At 42.1% G+C, this 23,883-nt stretch overlaps 1 protein-coding gene across 1 annotated transcript; it reads left to right on the top strand.

Annotated features, from left to right (window-relative positions):
• The first annotated feature begins 982 nt into the window (after positions 1 to 982).
• On the top strand, positions 983 to 19,335 carry LOC113888560 (prostaglandin E2 receptor EP3 subtype-like). Its single transcript, XM_027535624.1, has 2 exons — positions 983 to 2,121; positions 19,200 to 19,335. Exons 1-2 carry the CDS (start codon positions 1,228 to 1,230, stop codon positions 19,290 to 19,292), a joined length of 987 nt encoding a protein of 328 aa, XP_027391425.1. The 5' UTR covers positions 983 to 1,227; the 3' UTR covers positions 19,293 to 19,335.
• The last annotated feature ends 4,548 nt before the right edge of the window (positions 19,336 to 23,883 follow it).

The raw sequence follows: 23,883 nt of genomic DNA, 5'->3' as shown, positions 1-23,883 counted from the left end.
TCTCTGCCCCACCTCCCCTCACTCAAACAGGCTAGCAGCCTTTGATTTCAATATTTCAGATGTGCTGAGACAATGAAATAGTGAATGCCAGCCACCTGCCTCTAGCCCCTTTTGCCCTAACTTTTTAAATATTTTTAATTAATTAATATATATATGTATATTTAATGTTAAGGAAGGAGAATTTAGGCGGGTGATGGAAGGGGTTGGTAGTTGGGATTTCTTTATTTTTGAATCTGACAGTCTGATTTTGTCTTCCTGTACCCTATTCCCTTAAATCTTATGGCACTATTGGTTTTTCAGTTTCAGTGCGCCCCTGGGGACAGAGCAACCTGGCCTGCTTAAGATCATGCGAGAGTCCCAAAGCAGAAAGGGAAAAATGTTCACGCTCATCTACGTATCAGGAGTGTGGTTTGCCTAGATTGCTCAGGGTCAGGTAGGTAAGATAACACTTGCCAGGGTTACAAAAGAGCGTCGGGAGGAAGATCCGGTCCTTGAGCGAGCCTCTGTGGATGGAGAAGGAGGAAGGCAAACACCTTGGCAACTTGCCTGAGGTGGGGTAGCCGAGGGAGACCTTTTATCCCCAGCCTCTCCACGAACTCTCCTCTGGCAGAGAACCTGAAGAGGCGCGGGGCCGCGCGGGGCAGCCTAGCTGGGCTGCCACTCCCGGCAGGAGCTGGGCCATTTCTAGAGGAGTCCTCCCGGGGCGGAAGGATGTTCGGAGCCCAGGCAGCCAAAGCAGTGATCAAGCCGCAGCGAGAAAGAGAGAGGGGGAGAGAGAGAAAGAGAGAGAGAGGGAGAGAGAGAGAGAGAGGGAGAGAGAGAGAGAGAGAGAGAGGGAGAGAGAGAGAGGAGAGAGAGAGGAGAGAGAGAGAGAGAGAGGGAGGGAGGGAGGGAGGGAGGCTCTCTGCTGCCTCTGCATCCTCCTCCCACTGCACTTTGGCCCACGCCCACGGGCGCCCCGCCCCCCTCGGGCTTATAGCAGGCGCCCGGGCACCTCCGGACGCCTGGGAGCCGACGGCACGGCTGCCTGCTTGGCCTGGGAGCCCGGGCGCCGCCGCCTTAGTGGCGAAGTGAGGCGGCGGCTGCGCCCCGCATCATGGAGGGCAGCCTAGCTGCGACCCCAGCCCCAGCCCCGGTCACCACCGACAGCCGCCGCCTCCTGCGCCGGGTCTGCCGGCTCTCGTCGCAGTTCTCAAGGTGCCGTCCCTTCCTCACCTCCAAGGCAATATGAAGGCGACCCGAGACCACGCGAGCGCTCCTTTCTGTACGCGCTTCAACCACTCCGACCCGGGCATCTGGGCGGCCGAGCGCGCCGTTGAGGCGCCAAACAACCTCACGCTGCCCCCGGAACCCAGCGAGGACTGCGGCTCGGTGTCCGTAGCCTTTTCGATGACCATGATGATCACCGGGTTCGTGGGCAACGCGCTGGCCATAACGCTCGTGTCGAAGAGCTACAGGCGCCGGGAGGGCAAGCGCAAGAAGTCGTTCCTGCTGTGCATCGGCTGGCTGGCGCTCACCGACATGGTCGGGCAGCTGCTCACCAGCCCGGTGGTCATCGTCCTCTACCTGTCCCACCAGCGCTGGGAGCAGCTCGACCCGTCGGGGAGGTTATGCACCTTCTTCGGCCTGACCATGACTGTCTTTGGGCTCTCCTCGCTCTTCATTGCCAGCGCCATGGCCGTCGAGCGGGCTCTGGCCACCCGGGCGCCGCACTGGTACTCAAGCCACATGAAGACCAGCGTCACCCGCGCCGTGCTGCTAGGCGTATGGCTGGCCGTGCTCGCCTTCGCCCTGTTGCCGGTGCTGGGCGTAGGTCAGTATACTATCCAGTGGCCCGGGACTTGGTGCTTCATTAGCACCGGGCCTGGGGGCAACGGGACTAACTCCCGGCAAAACTGGGGCAACGTTTTCTTCGCTTCTGCCTTTGCCATACTGGGGCTCTCGGCGCTGGTGGTCACCTTCGCCTGCAACTTGGCCACCATTAAGGCCCTAGTGTCCCGCTGCAGGGCCAAGGCCACGGCGTCGCAGTCCAGCGCCCAGTGGGGCCGAATCACGACAGAGACGGCCATCCAGCTCATGGGGATCATGTGCGTGCTCTCGGTCTGCTGGTCGCCGTTGCTGGTAGGTAGTTCCAGGGCTTGGGGAGTTCGGGGTGGGCGCGTGCGCGCCGGCGGGCAGTGAAGACTTTGAGAAGTGACAGCACCTGCAGGGGCGTGTCTGCAAGCAGAGAACTTTGGAGAGGGCTCTACCTGCGCTGTCTTGGTCTCGGCTTCAGACAGAGCGTAGCTCCTCATTTACTTGCTGAGCACCTTCCAAGGGCAAGGCATCGCATTAGGCTCTGGCTGTGCACGCCTGGAGACCCCAGGGGTGCTCACATTCTAATCTGAGAGAGTAAGAAGATACCCACGTGTTCACTGCTGGTGCAGAAACTGGTTTCTCCCGGGAGTACTAGGAGCAGAATAGAATGGCGATGACAACTCTAGCCCGGTACTCTGGGTTTTCTCCTTATTTCAAATACCTCTCGCAAGTTGAGTCGATTTTCACTCTGCAGAAGTACTTTACCGGCGGCCCCCTACCCCGCAGACAGGCACAGCCTCTGAGCTAGTGCGCGTCCTCCCGCAGCAGCCGCCGCTCGCTTTGCTAGCAGGCAGACGCGAGGCAGGAGAGTGAAGGGGCTTCTCGCCCTCGGCCAGCCTCCGTCCTTTGAAATTGCGCTGCGCCCTCTAGGAAGTGCTAGAACCCACGGTCATCCCGTGGGCCCCGAGGCCTACTAACTCCCTCGTACCAGCTTTTGCTTGTCCTTGTGATCACTGCACGGGGCTGATGGCAAGGCTCTTTCTGGGATAGGACGTAGAGGTTTCTGCACTTACCAGCTCCTCACGGGGCCCACAGCCCGGGAGCAAGTGACGTTTCCACATTCTCCTTGTCTAACACCCGTTCTTACATCTTAGTTTCCAGGTTTTCTTCCGCAGTCCGTTTAGCTCGACATTTGGTGTAAGTGCTATTTACTAATTCCTGATGAATGGTTGCTTTTTTAGGCCCCCAGCAACCTGGCTCAGTAAATATTCCTGCAAGAGCGATCTGGTCATTGTGACAAGGTTACAACAGATGACATATCAGACCTAGAAACTTATTAGACAGTTGTGAAAACTCCTTGAATCTATGGCACAGTTTTCAGAAACCACCCACGTGTAGGGTTTTTGTTTTGTTTTGTTTTGTTTTTTCCTTTTTTCTTGTTTTCGTTTTTATCTGTATCTTGCAGCTTACGGAATCTTAGTTCCCCCACTAGGGATCCAACCGGTGTCTCCTGCATTGGAATTTTCATGGCAGGACCATAGAAGTCCGGAGCTTTTCTTTTTTAATTGTGATAGAATACACATGAAAATTCCTATTAGTTTACATTAACATTGTCGTACACCATGTACAATTTTAAAATCTTTGTACTTTTTAACAAAACTGTAGTTCCTTTTCTCCTCTCACCCAACCCCACCCCACCCCCACCACTCCTGCATTTGACAACACCGATATTCCAGAATACTCTTGTTTAATTGTGTAGTAAATATATTTAGAGCAGGAGTCTTGGCTTAGAATCGATCATAGGTGGTGACAAGGAGAGTTATGTTGGGACCTCATAGCCCACAAATCTCTGTAAGGTTTCAGTTCTGCATTCCAGAAGCTAGAAGTCAGGCTGATGTCATCACCGTGGCTTATCAAAGCCAGCACCAATTTTAGACATATTTACTTCTACTGTGTGTAGGTAGCCAAATAGAAGAAAAAAAGAATTCTAAATAATAAGCACTTTACGATAATTGATAGTTAATGTAGCTTTAAAGGCAAATAGAGTATTTGAATTTTTCACAACAGTCATTTGAGTCCCACATATTTGAGTTCTATCACACTTTTTATATGTGTGCTCTATGTATCCAAGGAAAAAGGTAAATCATATGAATAAAATGCTTACTCATACAGTTAACCAGACTTATAGTTGTTGCTTTCTTTTTAAGTAGAAGAGAAAATAAGCAGTGTGTTTTTTATTTCAAAACTGTGCTTCTAATATGATGGGCACAGTGGCCTTATGAAGACTTTAGATCAGTTCTGAAAACTGAAACCTGGGATGACCAAACTCACTCTTAAGAAACCCTGTATTTGGAATTCATCTTAATTTCAATTAATATTTGCATATAAACTTCATTGGTTTGCAGCATTTTATCAAAGTTTATTGGGTCAGTTCTCATAAAAACATTAAACAAATTCAACATGTGATCATATCAAAGACAAGAAATTCGTGGTTTTCAAAATAGGTATTTTTTTAACTAAAGGAATTATTCTGTCTTCTGTTTTGTGTACCACTGAAGTTAAATCTCCAAATATCTTCAGAAAGATCTGCAATACAAAGTTGGAATTATTTCAAAGGAAATAAAATGGCAAAACTGCTCTCTTAAAAGCTTAGGGAATTGTAAGAATGAAAACACTAGAATTTAGTGAACTGAATTTTTAGTGTATTAATGCTGAAATGAGAGGGTTTTTTAAAAAATATGTTTTTCCTAATTATAAAATATAGATTCTCTGTTAGCTTTAAAAAAAAAAAATGGGCAAAGGGTACTAATCTAATTATTCAAAATTCTTACTTAAAAGGATTCGGAGTGTATCTTATCTTGGAGGACTAACGTGATGATAATAATGTTCAGTTGTCACTGCTGAAAACCTTAGCAGAGAATAGATACCATAATAAGAAAACATCCCAACTGCTGCAAATTCCTGCTGTGTAAATAGGAGCTGTTGCTCAGTTTATCTGGTTTAAATAGAGGTTTATCTATGGTGCAAACAAAAGCTTTTAAACTTTTTCCTCCAGAAGCTATACAATAGAAAATCTGAAATTAAGTGAGAATACAGTGGGAAGTGATGTCACCATTGATAGATGACCTACACTTCTTAGTCAATATAAAGCATCAAATTCTGTTGAAATCAGTCAATTGGCTCAGCAGTGCAATCTGTTTGACTTATTATCATTAGATGTTTTTATGAACTACGATCACCAAATAGTCCAGTTTTTTGACATGATAGCCAGGTTTCCAGAAGCAGGAATAACCCAAGGCTGTTGTTCAGAGGAAGCCATGACGACAGTTTGTACTTTTGTACACCTGGTGCTCCTCAAACAGGTACAACAGCTACAATACTAATACTGTAAGGGACTAATACTGTAGCCATCTTAAAAATAGTAGACGAAAAGCTATCTACACTATGAAAAGAGATAATGAGGAACAGAGTTTCTCATCCACAACTTGGGAACTGTATAAAAGCAGCCTTAGGCACTTTGCCTTTAATCTTGAACCAGCAAATTCCCTGCTCAATAGCCACAGATGTGGGCAGAGATGCTTTAACTCAAGGAGATATTTTTGCAACATAGATGTAGTGTTTTTTAAGGTTAAGGAATCACTGACATTTTTTGACATAGAAAATTTGCCTTAAATGCACTACATGTGATAAATAGATGCAATAGGTTATTTTACAGAAGTAATGGTGTTTTATAGTGTTATAAAAATAACAATATTAGAATATTGTTAAGAATATTAGAACCAGATTTCTAATTCAAGATATTTGACTCTAAGTTTATTTTTAATCTTTTTTCTGTTGTATTGATTTGTTTGTTTGACTTAGCTAAAAGCCAGCAATTCTAGTGCTAATCATAGTACTGGGGAAATTATATATCCTTTTAAAATGCAAAAGTAGAGCTAATAGTTATCTAAGGTCTTTTTCCATGTGTTATGCTCAGTTTCTCTTATTTGGGAGAATCATGGTTTAAAGACACAGAATGAAAAATTTGAGAAGGAGACTTCTTGGTCAATTGTACTTTTGTAAGAATGGGGTTTCCAGTAGTCATGAATGGATGTGAGAGTTGGACTGTAAAGAAAGGGGGCAGTGCCAAAGAATTGATGCTTTTGAACTGTGGTGTTGGAGAAGACTCTTGAGAGTCCCTTGGACTGCAAGGAGATCCAACCAGTCAATCCTAAAGGAAATCAGTCCTGAATATTCATTGGAAGGACTGAGGCTGAAGCTGAAACTCCAGTACTTTGGCTACCTGATGAGAACTGACTCATTGGAAAAGACCCTGATGCTGGGAAAGATTGAAGGCAGGAAGAGAAGGGGATGATAGAGGATGAGATGGGTGGCATCACCGACTCGATGGACATGAGTTTGAACTAGCTCCAGGAGTTGGTGAAGGACAGGGAAGCCTGGTGTGCTGCAGTCCATGGGGTCACTAAAAATCAGACATGACTGAGTAACTGAACTGAACTAAAGAGTGGGGGCTTCTGAGTGACTTGGGCTTTTGGACACTTATACGTAAGGAGATAGCAGATTATCTAAGTGATATATCCAGAAGCAAATATAACTTGAAGATTAATGAGATAAATCAGGGCTTAAAATGTAGGTTTTTGTACCTTGAGTTTATTAAAGAGAGCCAAGAATTAAACAAATTCTTAAGCCATCTTATTTGAAGACATTCAGATGGTCTAGAGTTGTAGCATACATGTGACTCATTGGACTTTCTCCTTTGAAAAATCTGTAAAGGTCAATAACTCAATTATGAAAGTTTCCATAGGATCATTTTTCTGGGAATTACACTCAGGAATATCCACTATAGGCATTTGTAACAGAGGATGATTGATGATTTGTCTAGGGGAGCTGAGAGGTGGTAGTGAGAGGTACTGGGTGTCATGTTCAATTTTCAGTCCTTGCCTTGCAGAGCTAGAAAGCAGGGAGAGAAGTTCTCCTTCAAACTCCTCACATATGGGTAGCACTTTTATAGTCCACCAGTGTGGCAATGGCACCCCACTCCAGTACTCTTGCCTGGAAAATCCCATGGACAGAGGAGCCTGGTGGGCTGCAGTCCATGGGGTCGCTGAGAGTCGGACATGACTGAGCGGCTTCACTTTCGCTTTCCACTTTCATGCATTGGAGAAGGAAATGGCAACCCACTCCAGTGTTCTTGCCTGGAGAATCCCAGGGATGGGGGAGCCTGGTGGGCTGCCGTCTATGGGGTCGCACAGAGTCGGACACGACTGAAGCGACTTAGCAGCAGCAGCAGCAGTGTTCTACATGCATCTCTTTCACACTTGGAAACTCTTGGAATCTACAACTGTAGCATGTCATATTCTGAATCCCTCTTTTCCCTCAATTCCTTATCATAGAAGTAAATAAGTGGTTTGTATTTCAATTCCTGCCTTGCTTCTTGAGAATGATTAGATGGCCTCTTAAGTCCTTCTTTTCCCTAGAAAAATTCTAATTTTCAGAGATTAATGAGGGTAACCCAAGAAGGGACCTTATTTTTCTTGGGGTTCCTCTTATATCTTGTCTCCTTGTTTATTTTATGGTAAACATAGTAATTCATCCTTACACAGAAATGACAATTGGACAGTGTGTGACTTTTTTAAATGAGAGGGATGCACACTCACGCATGTGTGCACACATATGCACACATATACACACATGCGGAAATAACACTGTGGAGTAGTGACTCTGCTCCCTTTATTCGGAACACTTTGGTCTCCATTTTCCAACTTTACACCTCACCCCTCAGCCATTCAGGACAGCTGCCAAGCAGTCACTGTCTTGGATTGGCTAAGGTCCCAAGTTAGCAGTGACTTTGTTAGAGGAACCTTCCTTGAGCCTCTTTAGGCTTGGTTGGGTGCTCTAGCTGTTTGGTCCCACAACACTTACCTTGCAGATCCGGTGTCTTGATCTGAGTCACACTTTACTGAACATTCTGGTTAACTGACCTCCTGAGGGCAGATATAGTAACTACCAGTAAATTGTTCTTTTCCTAGGAACTATCATGATGACCAGCCATACACAATATGTCCAGTACAAGCCTATTGAGTGAATATCTGAGCACATAAATTAGAAGACAGGTTCTTGTCCCAGTGACATAACACAATCCTCTGTGTGACCTTAAACGGCTTGCTTGATATCTTTGTGAACACTTTTCTTTTTTTCCTGTAAAATAGGAATAAAAACACCAACTCAACTTATTTCACAAGATTGTAATAAAAAGCAAAATAAATGTATGTGAAAATAGTTGAGACTATTTCTTCCATATTAAGAATACTACTGTGATGTTTTATAGATGACAATGTTGACTTCTTGTCTTCAGATAGACCTTTCTCCCAGGAAACTGGAGAAAAGAGAGACGTGATGTTTCACAGCTTGATTAGTTATAATTAATTGGTGGGGAAATGTGGTGGAGAATGTAACTTTTCAGAAAAAAATTAAGAAAACGGGCAAATAAATATTGTAAGATAAATATTTGTAAATCTTTGCAAGGTATAGTAATTCATCCCTGCTCCCTGCCTCCGTCACCATCACCATTCTCTCAGCTCTGGGATGCTTTCCCCCTCACAACTGCCAGTTAACTCTCTAAACCTAAAACATGCTGGATTCCACCTCCCCTTCCTTTGAACTTGGAGGAGTACCCACCACCTCATGCTCTGAAGACCTCTGTCTAGAATATGTCCCTTATCTTTCCAGTCAGGGACTCCATGTGCTCAGACCTGTCCTCATGTAAATGAGTTGAATTAACTGTGCATTTAGTTGCTATCCTAGGTCAAATCATTCTGCAGACCTCTTAAGGCTAGAGCCTGTGCCTTGGTTGTCCTCATCTCTTCACAGGTGATCCAGTGTTGGGGCTGCACAGATTCTCCACCACTGACCCATAGTCCAGAACTGAGTTTACATGAGCCTTAAATCAGACCAAAGCATGAGAAACACACAGTTGTAAACTGCCTCACAGTTAGTCTAGGTCCTGACAAGGCATTAATATTATTTGTAGTCTGCAAATAACACAAAGTGTAATTTTCCCATCCAGTAACCCTCCTAGAATTCTCTTGGGCATCATTTATAAGGAGAACATTTCAGCATCTGGTCTAGTCACCTATTCAAAATCAGTATTTTATTTTACCCTTGCTGATTTTTATGATAGGTGTTTGAGGACTATAAACCTAAACATGAAAGATGGTGGCAGAGATAGAAGAGGAAGCTTGATTTTTCTCACTTTAATTCTGTTGAAAAGAAATTAGGTACTAATTTAGGTAAGAGTCATATCATATAGTGAAGTGAAAGTCGCTCAGTCATGTCCAACTCTTTGTGACCCCATGGACTATACAGTCCATAGAATTCTCTAGGCCAGAATACTGTAGTGGGTAGTCTTTCCCTTCTCCAGGGGATGTTCTCAACCCAGGGATCAAACCCAGGTCTCATGCACTGCAGGCAGATTCTTTACCAGCTGAGCCACAAGGGAACCCCAAGAGTCATATCATGTAAGTACAGGATAAATTTTACACCGAACAAGATTTTTACAAATATTGGTAATACAAAGACAGAAGGTCAAGTTGGAGCTGGAAGTATACTTATTTTAAGCAACTTTTTTAGTTAAAAAAAAAAAAAAAATATATATATATATATATATATATATATATATATATATATATATATATATATATATTTGACTGTGGTAGATCTTAGTTGTGGCATGTGGGATCTAGTTCCCTAAACAGGAATGGAACCTGGACCCCCTGGATAGGGAGCACAGAGTCTTAGCCACAGGGTCACCAGGGAAGTTTCCTATTTTAAGCAATTATTGATCTAATAAAAATCAAATATAATTTTAAGAACGTACTTTTCACTAATCCTTTATTTCCTTTAAGTAGATTTGATCTTTTTGTTCCTCTTTCTGAATATTCAGTATGTTATTTTCTGTGCTTGAGAACATGCTGCTGTTGGTATGACTCATGAGCATTTGGAAAAAGAAGTATGCTGTTAATGCTGAAAATACTGAAAGAGAGATTCTAAAAAATACGGTGTGTTTTGAAGAATTCACCAGTCCAATAAAATGGAGCTTTCATTGTGGTCTTGATATACGAAATTTCCCTGATAACGTTCTACCACTTTGGGTCAAGTAGAGCACACACATCCACATTTCCCTAATTAATCCAGTGCCTTGGCAGTCAATGGCACAAACAGCAGTCAGTGATTAAGTGACCTCTGCCTCTGTTTCATAAGAACAAGAGAAAGCTATTGAAAAGCAGATGGAAGGTAGAGAGAGCAAAAGGCACAGAGCCCGCGGTTCTCGTCTTGGCTTTTCTACCAAAGGATAAAAGTCATCCTATCTTTCTGGTTTTCCCTTTCCTCGTGAGTAAAATAAAAACACTTATCACTCTAACCTTGTTTTCCGTTCTGACTTCCTGTGGCTCAAAATAGATAAAATCATCCCTTTTAGACATACCATATTAGGTATGTGGGGGGAAATACCCAAAAACGTCTTAAGAATCATAGAAATGTATACAAATGAACAGAATAGATCATGCATTCTGTTATATAATTATTCTGTAAACATGTATTGAGTGCTTGCTTCATGTCTGCCTCTCTGGTGATACAGTGATGATAGGGTAAGGTTGAAGATATTGAGCAGTTACCTGGCTCTAAGGGGCAGTCTTCATGTCATGTTCCACGTGAAGGACAGTCCTTGTGGAGCCGGGTGCCATCTGTGCTGTACTTGGTAGCCCTGAGTGTAAGCCAAACAGACATGCTAGCTTCTTCCATGAAACTTTCAATCTACTAAGGTAGACCCACAGAGAATAAACCATTGATCCAGTAAACAGATGTAACCAGTCTGGTGGGTCATCACCCTGGTTGCCTTTCTGCCACATGGTGCAGCTGCTGCAGGTTGATCTTGTCTGGGCTGAAGGGCAGTGCTGGTCCACTGGCACCGTGAAGCCCTCATGGAGCATGTCCCTGCCCAGGCTGCAGTGGGTCTGTGCTTGGGCGCCATTGTTAGGAATCACATTCATTCACACCCTCTAACTTCAGCCATGAAGCTCAGCAGCAATTTTCTGAAGCACAACCACTGTACTAGAATTAAGGACACAGAGAGCGGCTGGCCCCTGGCCACATACTGCCTGGAACCTCCTTCTGGGGTCCTTAGAGTCTGGGTTGTACTCAGATGACTTTCTCACAAGTTTGTCTTTCTCTTCCAGTAAATTTTCTTTTAAGACATTCCATGTCTTCTCCCTCTACTGAATGCAGCCAAAGTTGCTCTCTACTAAGTTTCTTGGCTTCAGATAGTGGGAGAGGAGGTTAGATTTCTCTGCTTTTTTTTTTTTCTCCCAGAAAATATGATAAATATGATGGTCTACTTCTTCCCAGGTAACCAGCAATTTATACCGGGGGTGTTGTATGGATTTCCTTTGTTGTACCACACAACTCTCTGCTATGAAAACCAACTCAGTCAACATTTACCAAAGTGAATGTTTCTTATTTCTGTAATACCTGCTCCAATGTGACTTGCTCTGCCCACCTGAACAGGGAAGAGCAGGGCAGCTTCTGGCATCCCCCTACATACATCATGAAAACAATGCATGTGTGTATGGAGTCACTTCAGTTGTGTCTAGCTCTTTGCGACTCTGTGGACTATAGTCCTCTAGGCTCTTCTGCCCGTGGAATTTTCTAGGCAAGAATACTGGAGTAGGTTGCCATTTCCTTCTCCAGGGAATCTTCCCAAACCAGGGATCAAACTGGTATCTCTTCTGTCACCTGCATTTGCAGGCAGGTTCTTCACCACTGCGCCACCTGGGAAGCCCACATTAAAACAATGGACGTGTTATAAAGGCAAGAAAAAGGTGCTTTGGCAAAGTGTCAAGGAGGACCTTCTTTTGATGCATTGGTGAATGTGTGGGTGGTTAAAGAGGATCTCCCTAAGAAGACATCATTTATGGGGAATCTTGAAAGTTGGTACATTGAGGAAGAAAGAGCAACTTGTGAAACTCTCAGTGTAGCAAAGAGCTGGAAGCATTTGAGGAACTTAAAGAGTGCCAGAGTGGTACATTAGCATGAATAAAAGGAACAGTAGCTTTAAGGTAAAGCTAGGAAGGGAGGCAGGGCCAGACCATGCAGAACCTTGTCATTTTTGTTTGGGAGTTTATAGATTTTTTCTTAAGTATCTTGGAAAACAACTAGCTTTGAGTGAGGGAGTGATTTGATCTGCTTTGTGTATTAAGAAGATTCAGGCTGCCTTATGAATTAGAAAAGATATCAGAGCCCTTGAGTTCTGAGCTCAGATGGAGATGTAGAGACATTAATTTAAAAAAAATTTTTTTCCTTAAGTGTTGCTTTAAAAGGAGAGACAAAGCTTGGCATAGAATTGACAGTGGGAGTGGAAGTCTGTGCAGAAGCACAGGGAAAAATTGAGCCAGGTGTGCTAGGATTGGTAAGCAAATATGTTTTGGTTGAAGTGTTTGAGAATGTCAAGAAATATTATGAGTCAAGTAAGGACTGAGGAGTAAAGAAGGAAGGAGTGCATTGGTAGATTGCCTTGAAGATTAGAAATAGGAATTTGCATTTCATCTTGGGCAAGTTGTATTGCTTGTCTGTACTTCTGTTCCATATTTGTAAAAGAAGAGGGTTGACCTTATAAAATTTCTTGATTTATAAAGGGTCATTTAGTAAAATAACTCATCTAATGTTTGATCTATTTCTAGAATATTCTTGGTGAAATTTCTGTTTTGTTTGAATACCTTTACTTATTGGAAATTTATTGCTTTTTAAGGGGCACAAAGAATTTTCTTAGAGTTTCTTTCTCTCTCTCTCTTTCTCTCCCTTCCTGCCTCCTTCCCTCTCTTTCTTCCTTTCTCTTTTATGGTCAAACATAGTACTAATAATATATGTAAAACACTTAAACACCATATCACACTTAATAAGCACTTAATAACTGGGCTTCCCCAGTAGCTTAACAGTAAAAGAATCTGCCTGTGATGTAGGAGCTGCAGGACACACAGGTTCATTCCCTGGGTGGGGAAGATCCCCTGGAGGAGGGCATGGCAAACCACTCCAGTATGCTTGCCTGGAGAATCCCATGGACATAGAAGCCTGGCAGGCTATAGCATATAGGGTTGCCAAGAGTCAAATACGACTGAAGCAACAAAACATGTGTGTACACATGCATATTGGTTGAACTTAAGTGTTGCTAATTCTAGTTCTTGGTTTATGTGGAACAATACTAAATTTAATTAGAGATATCTTTTATGTTTCATGGAGAAGGAAATGTTAACCCACTCCAGTATCCTTGCCTGGAAAACCCCATGGACAGAAGAGCCTGGCAGGCTACAGTCCATGGGGTCACAAAGAGTCAGATACAGCTGAGCAACTTCACTTTCACTTTCGCTTCACTTTATTTTTAAAGTTATATGACACTATACTTCTCAATTAAGTATCAAGGAGTTCTACTAAATCTTTGTAAATAAACAGTAAAATAACGTGAAATTATCTTGACAACGTCAGGGACAGGAGCCATGATGTATTAATTCATTTAAGTGACACTTACTATCAGTTGTGTGCAAGACACTGTACTATGACCTGATAGAGCAATGGCACAGTCCTTGTCCTTAAGGAATATGTTGTTTACTGAATGATTTCCTGGAGAAACTTGAGGTTGTGACTCAAAGAAGCAATATTATTTTTCTTTATCAATTATGAATATAGGAAAAAAAGTTGGGACCATTCAGAATTTATTTACCTATTCATGTGTTCAGTGATTGTTTACTGAGTACCTACTATGTGTCAGACACAGTTCTAGGTGCTGGAAATATAGCAATGAAATAAGCAGACTAGCTTCCTGCTCTCAGCAAACATGCATTCTAGGGGAAGGAGAAAGTCAATAAATTAGATGAGAAGTCAGATTGTGGTAAATACTGTTAAGAAAATAAAGCATGTGATGTGATAGAGGAAGACTGGGAAACTTTTGTAGATGGAAACATCAGAGAAAGGTGCCTCTTAAATGAGAGGTAATATTTAAGCTGATATCTGAGGGAAAGGAAAGAACCAGGTACGAGTGATCTCCAGGAAGAATATTCTAGGTCGAGGAAACAGCAAAGGCCCTCACTTGGTAAGCTCAAGGGGTAGAAAGAAGTCCTGTGTGGCTGAAGTGAGATGGGTGTGGAGAAAGTAAGAGTCGGTGAATTGAGGTAGAGACAGTGTTGAGGGCCAGATTGTGTGAGGCCCTGTGGATGAGTTTTGATACTATTTTAAGAAAACGCTAGAAGATTTGAAGCAAGGGGAGTGACATTATTGGATTTATGTCTTTAAAAGATTCTTCTTGAAGCTGTGTGAAGACTGAGTTGCAGAAGGGCCAGAGTGGGCGTAGGGAGACCAAGTAGAAGGTATTGAAACTGTCCTGATGGGGAACGATGACAGCTGAGGTTGGAGTGGAGAAGTGAATATATTCATACAGAGTGTTTTGGAGATAGACTTTACAAGACTTTCTGCAATTTCTCTAATCCTTGTTCTGTGTCTCTGACAGGAAATAAGGTCCCATCTTCCTCTCTGGGCCTCTGATAAGGAAATGGCTATCTGTCTACAAATGACTTTCCATCTAGTTCCTTAAGGTGGAAGTGACTACTCCAAGCTAGTAATGGGCAGATTTAGAATTAAGTTCTATCTAATGGGAGCTATTTTTTTATTCTGAGATGCAAATTGGAATAGTCAGAGAGAAAGGGAAATAAGCAAAGTTTGCTTGTGAAATAGTAGGATGTTATAAGACTCATCATCCCTGAAGAAGATCCAGACCAAGCTAAAGCAAGCTAGTTTAAGGGGGAAAAAGGGAAGGGGGAGGTGGATTTCTTGGTTCATATAAATTGCTGGTGGTGCCAAGAGTGGAGGTGACCCTGTGGAAGACAAAGCCAGGACTCTCTGTATCTTTCACTTTGACTTCTTGCCTGTGTCAGAATCTCCAATTCAGGCTCTGTTTCTAAGGAACTAACCTTGGACATACTCTTGCAGCTCACTGGCCAGGTTCCATGTACTTTTGGTACATAGGTTTATATTTACAGTCTGCATGAAAGGGTTTGATTTTGCTATTTAAAATAATTTTTAAATTAGCTTTATTTCTGGTTGTCCTGGGTCTGTGTAGTTGCACGGGCTTTTCTCTAGTTGTGGTGAGCAGAGACTGCTCTCTAGTTGCCGTGCGCAGGCCTCTCATTGTGATGGCTTCTCTTGTTGCAGAACACAGGCTCTGGGGCACATGGGCTCAGAAGTTGCAGCTCTCGGGCTGTAGAGCTCAGACTTAATAGTTGTGGCGCACAGGCTTAGCCACTCCACGTCATGTGGGATCTTCTCTTCCCTGATCAGGCATTGAACCCATGTCTCCCGCATTGGCAGGTTGTTTCTCCACCACTGAGCCACCAGGGAAGCCTTAATTTTGCTTTTATAGCAATACAGTATTTCAGTGACTATGAAGCACTGTTTCAACAAAATTTTTCCTCCCTCCCTCCTTTTTCTTTGCTATTTATTTATTTAGCAAATATAAGAAAGAGTTATATGCCACATAAAGTTTCAGGACTCCACTTCATCTTCAAAGACATTGTGAGTTTTGTTAAATTACAATTAAGGATTTAGACTTAGAGAATTGTCCAGAAGTGAGTTGGGTATAGCTTGAGGTTTCCAGTGGGACAGAAGTAGGTATATAAGTTTCTGAAAGCTCACAAGTACGCCATCAACACTACAGAGAGGCAACAAGAAAAGGAAAAAAGAAATTTTTCTTGATTTTCCCATAAAGGATGAATTGCAGTCTGGGTTTGATGCTAACCTGTCAACTTTCGGTATAAACTATTGGATATACTAATGACCAACATTCTGGGTGGCATATTTTTGAATTCATTTAATGGTAATAATTTTCTCAAGTATAGATTAAGGATTTTCCTGGATCCACAAGATAAATTTCTTAACTTCTTCAATTTTGTTCTATAAAAAATATTAGGGGATGTCTTGATTTTTTTTCCTCTTGCATCTATTTCTTATTAAATCGTGTTGTAGGTCAATTTCAGGAAGCATGAGAATACCCTCTGACTTCAGAGCTCTAGTCTTCTCCTTCAACTTAATATTTGGTCACAAACAATAGAGTCTAACACTAAACACAAAGGGCATATGTGAAAAAGGATACTGGGGGCTCACAGTGTCCATAGAAAGCTGGCAGCTTTGGAAGATAGGCAGGACACAGGCTGTTCTAAATGCTGAGCCATCAGGCCAAGATCCTACTGCAAAAACAGTTTCTGTTGCTCTTTGTGTCCTGGGAGCAAACCTGACTGCTTTAGCTTGGGTTTTTTGCCTCCTGGCCAAATAAAGATGTTACTAGAAGAAGGATCAGGCAACTGCAGCAACTTGTTTTGAAGTAGGACCTGTTAGTGAGAGGTAAGTGCTAGGATTTCTCTCCCACCTAGAATACATCGGAGAAGGCAATGGCAACCCACTCCAGTACTCTTGCCTGGAAAGTCCCATGGATGGAGGAGCCTGGTGGGCTGCAGTCCATGGGGTCTCGAAGAGTCGGACATGACTGAACGACTTTGCTTTCACTTTTCTCTTTCATGCATTGGAGAAGGAAATGGCAACCCACTCCAGTGTTCTTGCCTGGAGAATCCCAGGGATGGGGGAGCCTGGTGGGCTGCCATCTATGGGGTCGCACAGAGTCAGACACGACTGAAACCACTTAGCAGCAGAATACATAGAAAAAGTTTTTCAAAATTGGGGTATTCATAACAAAAATGAGGGTTCGTTTTAACATCTAAATCATCCTTAGAAACATTTTGATAGTAAAGTTGTATTTTTTAAGTCCTGTGTGTGTGTGTTCATGTCACTTATTGAGGAGTTAGAATGGCAGTGAAACTAATGGAGAGGAAGTTGAAAAGATCCACAAAACAAAGGACATACTTATTGAAAGCCTACTACATGCAAGCACCTGCTGCTGCTGCTGCTGCATCGCTTCAGTCGTGTCTGACTCTGTGCGACCACATAGACGGTAGCCCACCAGGCTCCCCCGTCCCTGGGATTCTCCAGGCAAGAAGACTGGAGTGGGTTGCCATTTCCTTCTCCAATGCATGAAAGTGAAAAGTGAAAGTGAAGTCGTGTCCAACTCCTAGCGACCCCATGGACTGCAGCCCACTAGGCTCCTCCATCCATGGGATTTTCCAGGCAAGAGTACTGGAGTGGGGTGCCATTGCCTTCTCCTGCAAGCACTTGAGAATTACTTTATTATCTAATTTAATTTGCACAAGTTTATCAGTTTGGTATTTTTTATCCCCATCTTTCAGTTGTACAAACTATACTTTAAACAATCAGAAACCTTTCCCCAGTCCTACCCCTAGAAATTAGTAGAAGTTAAATTTTTTTATGCTGTTATAATCTCTTTCACATTCATTGTCTCTTCTTATTAGCCTACTGGTGGCTCAAATGGTAAAGAATCTGCCTGCAGTGGAGCAGACCTGTATTCAGTCCCTGGGTCAGAAAGATCTCCTAGAGAAGGAAATGGCTACCCACTCCAGTAGTCTTGCCTGGAAATTTCCATGGACAGAGGAGCCTGTCAGGGTACAGTCCATGGGATCGCAAAGAGTCAGACACGACAGGACTGAACAACTAACACACAAAATATTTTCAGGTTACTTCACTGAAAATGTCACACACAAAAAGAACAGATTGATTGAGAATGGTCAATGATCATGGAAACTGTCTGGGTCACATAATTATAGTGATTAAAGGTTTCCTGCAATATCTTTGTTGATTCATTAATTGATTGCCCTTCTTAAGAGCTTGGGTTTCTAGAGAACATACTGTGAAAATCCCCGTGGAAGTGACAAGAATTTTGATCTATAGCAAACTGTTAAAGGATTCCATTCAACACAGCGCCTACAATTTAGGAGGCTTTTTCTGTAAAGGGGCAGCATCAATTTCATCTGGTTCCTTCTGTCTCTTCAGATTTAGAAAACTCACATACATTGGTAAAGTTTTACTAGGCAAACATTTTTCAGCTAGTACAATTCACAAATATTATTCTTTTTACTAAACTATTTATAAAACAAATAAAACTGTTTATTGAGTTCTCTTTGCTTAGCGGGAAAGTGTTTGACTACAGTCAAAATTAGAAAATTTGTTTTGACAGTTTCAAAACTTCTAGCATAATACAATGCAATTGGGATTCTTGCAAACCTGCTTTTATCTGTTCCCTGCCTCCCCCCGCCTTATAATTATAGAGAAGAAAAAGAGGCCCTACTGAACCTCAGTGTGTTCACAGTGATTCTATAATATGGAATTCAGGCATTTTTCCATCTAGCACTCTCTCACCCAGATTCAAAGGCTTCAGATTCCTTAGTTTAATCCTAAAAATCTTGGATTTGGCCATGTTTACCACGCATTTTCCATTCCTCCCCAGCGCCCTACTGTTAGTTGTAGAAATCAATCTGTAGTTCCTAGAATAACTCGCAGAATTACACATTTAGAAGTGTGACCTCCATATTGCAAACCTCTCCAGAAACTTCTGCTATTTTGGGGGAAAGTGAAAGTGAAAGTCACTCAGTCGTGTCCAATTCTTTGTGACACCATGGACTATATACACTCCATGAAATTCTCCAGGCCAGAATACTGGAGTAGGTAGCCTTTCCCTCTCCAGAGGATCTTCCCAACCCAGGTCTCCTGATTGGTGGGGGGATTCTTTACCAGCTGAGCCACAAGGGAAACCCCTATTTTAGAGGAGGTGTGTGCTAAGTCACTTCAGTCATGTCAGACTCTTTTTGACCCCATGGACTGTAGCCTGCCAGGCTCCTCTGTCCATGGGGTTCTCCAGGCAAGAATACTGAAGTGGGTTGCCATGCCCTTCTCCAGGGGATCTTCCCAACCTAGGGATGGAACCCTTGTCTCATGTCTCCTGCACTGACAGGCAGTTTTTGTTTTTGTTTTTCCATCACATCCTAGATTTATTACAACTGGCCTGCAGGCAAGAGGAGAGAACTATTACATTGACACTTAAGTTCTATGGATACATCTTAAATAGAGGGAGAATTCAACCAAGAATACAGGATAAGCTATTCCCAAGCTCCAGGAAGCAGTCATGTGACTGAGCTGCATTTTTTACAGACAAATAAGGCAGTAGCCCTTCACATCAATTTTCGGACAGTTTTTATTACAATATGCTTCTGTGGTACAGGAGAGAAATAATCAGAGCTCACAATGTAGTTTTTACACTATTGTCACAGTGTGTGAACACTGTACACCCTTTTGTTTTCAAAAGATACATTGTAATAAACTTCTTGCCCTTGAGTTTATAGTTTGTAATAATCTATGATTAATACACTATAATTGCCTTTTTTATGTGGTCCTCCACATGAGAGAATGGTCAGATCAGCTCCTGGACAGTCAGCACTGTGTTCCTCTCCATCTGCATATGGCAAAGTGACCCCACGAGGAGCCAGACAGAAGGGTGACTGTGGAGATCCGGAGCCCTCCTGCGTCCCCGGGAGCCGTGGGGGCCTGGGTGAGTGGGGGTGGGAGGGTGATAGCTTGGCTGGTCGGGGCTTCCCCTCCAAGGCTGGGAAGTCTGGGGTTTCGATACCACCGGGGAGAAAACAGGAAGACCAGGTGAGTGGACCAACGCGAGAAACCACTGCGTGAATTCTGAAATTGACGGGATGTAACTGTGAACAGCACCATTCTCCCTTAACAGTGTCTGTGACTGTCACCTGGGAGGAGACACAGCGACACTCACCGCTGATGGTTCGGTCGCGGCATCTGCTGCGTCTCAGACCTCACCCGCTTTATGGTCGGGTGGGCATGAGCCGCTCACGGTGCTGCTGGACACACTTGACCGTCACACGGTCGCTGAACTCCAGGGTGGCCAGTGGGAGACCATGGAGACCCAGCTCACAGGGAAGGGAGGAAGAATACTAAAGTGGGTTGCCATGCCCTTCTCCAGGCAATCTTCCTGACCTAGGGATCAAACCCTTGTCTCATGTCTCCAGCACAGACAGGCAGGTTTATTTTTTACCACTGTGCCACCTGGGAAGCCCATTTTAGAAGACAGAGCTTTTCTGATCCTTGAGACTGGTTCTATACTCCATATGCCCTGCTTCTATACTCCATAGGCATGCACATACCCTTTTCATTTAATTCTGTACAGTTATGTTTACAGTTGTCATAATATTTATTATGACAATAAGGATGATTGCCCACAGTAGACAAATGCTTACTTCACATAGGCACTGAGCTAAGCATTTTGTAGACATAATCTCATTTTCTTCTGTCAACAACTCTACAAGGGTATAGTGTTATCTCTTTTTTCAGATGTTATCTCTTTTTTGAGATGTGAAGTAACTTACTAGGGTCACAAAGTTAATGAACAGTGGAGATGACCCTCAAATCCAGATTTGTCTAGCTTTATAGCCTGTGTAATGAACTGCTAAATTAAATGGCCTCCCTCTTGTTAATATCCATGTATTTGTCTGATTCACTGTAAACTGCTAAAGAGCAAAGACCTTACCATAATTTGTCTATGAATCTTCCTGGCCCGTAACAGCCACTCAATGAATGATTGTGGAATGAGTGAATGAAGAAACGAAATTGTAGTAAACTGGAGGGGACATGAGATTTAGGATCAGAAAATTAATTTAGAATCAGAAAATCATAAGTTTAGCCCTAAGTTTTACATATATTACATGGTTTATAAAGTTCACATAAACTGTTCAAGGCAGGAGACATTTATCTTTTTATTTTTTTTCTTTGCTGGGTAAGCAACTTGCTTTAAGATCCACAGTTGGTAAATGGTATTGAGCAAATCAAGCCCAAATGTTTTTTATTCCAAAACCACCAAGGAGCTTTGGAATGCAGCTTGAGTCTAATGAATGATGGTACTAATTTGAACAGTAAAACTGTGAGCATTATATTAAAAAAATTACGCCTTCCCTTTATTTTTAGCTTTTATTGTTTCTACGTTGTTGTTAATAATAAAAATTCTTATAAAGACTGAAAACAGTAAGAATGGAGACACAGCATTGTTTGTGTAAAACAAGAGAGAAATTAATTAGAAGCAGTGGGTATATGCAGTGGAAAACAGCTGCTCTAATGCTAGTATCCAAAGAAGAGAAAAACAAAAAGGATGTTTCGGAAGGTGCCCTGCGGATAACAATTAAACAGTGAGGAATTTTAGCAACAATAGGGAAACAGTAAAACTAACAAAGGCAGGGAGAAACAATGCTTCAAAAGATGCCAAAAAATTTCAAGTCCATCAGTGTTGCCCTCAGTTGTTATTAGAGATGGTATAAGGTGGTATTATTAGAGATGATATAATATTCTTCAGAATAAGAACGTAATTACAATCTAGGGTTGGGGACAGCCTTCAGAGTTGATTAATCCAGAAGCTCAGCACTGTAATCAAGAGAGCTTGCCTCTTCTTACACAGTCTACAGTTTTGGCCTCATCCTGTGTGTGGCTTGTTCCCCTCGGGTAGTAGGCTGGTTGCTAGTACATGCTTCTTTGTTCATCTCTTGCAGGACAAAGAAGCTTTGTTTTGCTATGGCTCTCTCCTAAAAATGAAGAAACTTTTCCTGGGATGTCCCTGGGGAGCTTCTTCTTAGAACTTATTGCCTAGTATGGTGTCATACCATCATCTTTGATCCAGACATTTCCAGCAGCTAGGGATGGGTCAGCCTTGAAGCACTTAGGCGCCAATGAAAATAGGTGTTCTGGTGAGAAGGGGAGAGGGGAGAGAATGGAGAAAGGCAAAAATGGACACTGGTGGTGATGATATTTCTGCCATTTAATTGAGAGAATACAGGTGGAAGCCCATCAAAATGTATAAGGCACTGGACCTGCACTGTCCAATATGGTAGCACTAGCCACTTGGTTATTAGACAGTTGAAATGTGATCACTCCAAATTGAGATACAATGAAAATGGAAAGCAGAATCTTTTCATTATTTGAAAAATAAAACATCATTTACAATATAAATATCACATGATACTTGATGGTGTTCATCTGCCATCTGTACAGTGCCTGAAAGGAAAGAATGATTGTTAAGATGTATTTCAAAGCTGCTACATAAACTTTATTGGATTATGGGATTAAAAAGGGACTTGTGCCTCTACTGGATATGGCAAGTTACCATTCTATTGTGTGTGACAGCCACATTCTTCCTCACTGGAATTTATGTACTAGTTAGGAGGTGACAGTGAAGGGCTCTTTTATGCTTCATTGTATTGTTCTTAACATCAAAGTAAGAATAATACCCAAAACAATAACAACAAATACTTACATAGTACTTATTATAAGCCAGATTACAATACTGTCTATCTCTATGTCTGTTAACTCAACAACCTGGAAGGTGAGTGGGTTGTAGAAATCAATGTCTTCAGTTCTGCTTTGAAACCCAAAAGGATAGTCAGTCACCAGAAATATTTTGGTTGCCACTTTTCCCCTTCACAAAAGCCAAGCAGTAAAAGTGCAAGTTAAACCCAGTTAACACAGTTCTCTTTTAAAAGGTTGAGGCATTGGCAGCCAAACTTCTTGTCATAATGAGGAATCATAGAAAGTTCTCCTTAATATCAAGGAAAAAACGATGCTGCTATATGATACTTTACTCCCCTCAAGCTGTGGATCTGGCACTGCACTATTGCTTAGCCCCTATTTATAGTCAACAGAACAAGAGTTAACTGTAAAGAAAGCTGGCAAATTTTCAGAGGGAGTGTTTTGTGTTGGGGAAAAGAAAATAATATAGTGTCAGGAAGTTCCTATGCTAACATAACTAGAAAACCTAACATTGGCAGGAAAGTTTGCAAGTAAATTATAAACTGTTATTGATGCATTATCTGTTAGACTCTGAGGGGCATTTTACATATTTATTATAATATAGGCATAAGATATGGCTTCTCAGGTGGCACTAGTGGTAAAAAACCTGCCTGCCAATGTAGGAGAAGTGTGAAACGCGAGTTCAATCCCTAGGTTGGGAAGATTCCCCTGGAGGAGGGTATGGCAACCCACTCCAGTGTTGCTGCCCGGAGAATCCCATGGACAGAGGAGCCTGGGGCTACAGTCTATGGGGTTGTAAAGAGTCTGACACAACTGAAGCGACTTGGCCTGCATACATATTCTTTTGTGTGTGTATACATATACCACATTTTCTTTATCTATTCATCTGTTGACAGACATAGGTTGCTTTTATGTCTTGGCTATTAAAAATAGTGCTGCAGTGAGTAGGGGCGTTCATGTATCTTTTTGAATTGTACTTTTTTCCAGATAAATGCTCAGGAGTAGACTGCAGAATCATATGATAACTCTATTTTTAATTTTTCTAGGAAAATCCATACTGTTCTCCATAGTGGCTATCCTAATTTACATTCCCACCAGCAGTGTAGGGGGGTCCTTTTTATCCACAACCTGTCTAGCATTTATTATTTGTAGGTTGAAAAAAAAATATTTTCTTATTGAAATATTAGTTGACATATAATATTATGTTCAATATTATGTTAGTTTTAGGTGTACTAAAAATGATTCGACATTTGCATACATCAGTACCATCTGTCCCACACAAAGTTATTACAATATTATTGACCATATTCCTTGTGCTGTATTTACATCTGCATTACTATTTATTATATAAGTGGAGGTTTGTAACTCTTAATCTCTTTGAAGTATTCTGTGCTCCCACCTCCCTCTCTTCTGGCAACTAATTGTTCTCTGTATCTATTAATCTGTTTTCTATTGTTTTTTAGTCTCTATTTCATTTATTTCTGCTCTAATCTTTATTATTTCTTCCCTTCTAATAACTTGGGTTTTGTTTGTTCTTTCTTTTTAGTTCCTTTAAGTGTAAGGTTAGATTGTTTATTTTAGATTTTTTGTTTGTTTGCTTCCAAAGATAGATTTACATCAGTATTAAACCTCCTTCCTAGAATTATTGTTATTGTGTCCCACAGTTTAGATTATTATTTTTCCATTTTCATTTGTCTCCGGGTATTTAATTTCCTGTTTTATGCTTCAGTCACTCATTGGCTTTTTAGTAGCATTGTTTAGCCTCCATATGTTTGG

This window comes from Bos indicus x Bos taurus, unplaced genomic scaffold (genome assembly GCF_003369695.1).
Source record: "Bos indicus x Bos taurus breed Angus x Brahman F1 hybrid unplaced genomic scaffold, Bos_hybrid_MaternalHap_v2.0 tig00000022_arrow_arrow_obj, whole genome shotgun sequence".
In the NCBI taxonomy this organism is placed as follows: domain Eukaryota; kingdom Metazoa; phylum Chordata; class Mammalia; order Artiodactyla; family Bovidae; genus Bos; species Bos indicus x Bos taurus.
The sequence above is the reverse complement of the archived record's forward strand: the minus strand, read 5'-3'. Positions and strand labels throughout refer to the sequence as shown.

Bases quoted from the DNA above. Each gene is read 5' to 3' on its own strand.
- LOC113888560 (XM_027535624.1), top strand. From the start codon at position 1,228: ATGAAGGCGACCCGAGACCACGCGAGCGCTCCTTTCTGTACGCGCTTC. The intron at 2,122-19,199 runs GTAGGTAGTTCC...TCCACATGAGAG, and splicing joins TCTGCTGGTCGCCGTTGCTG to AATGGTCAGATCAGCTCCTG.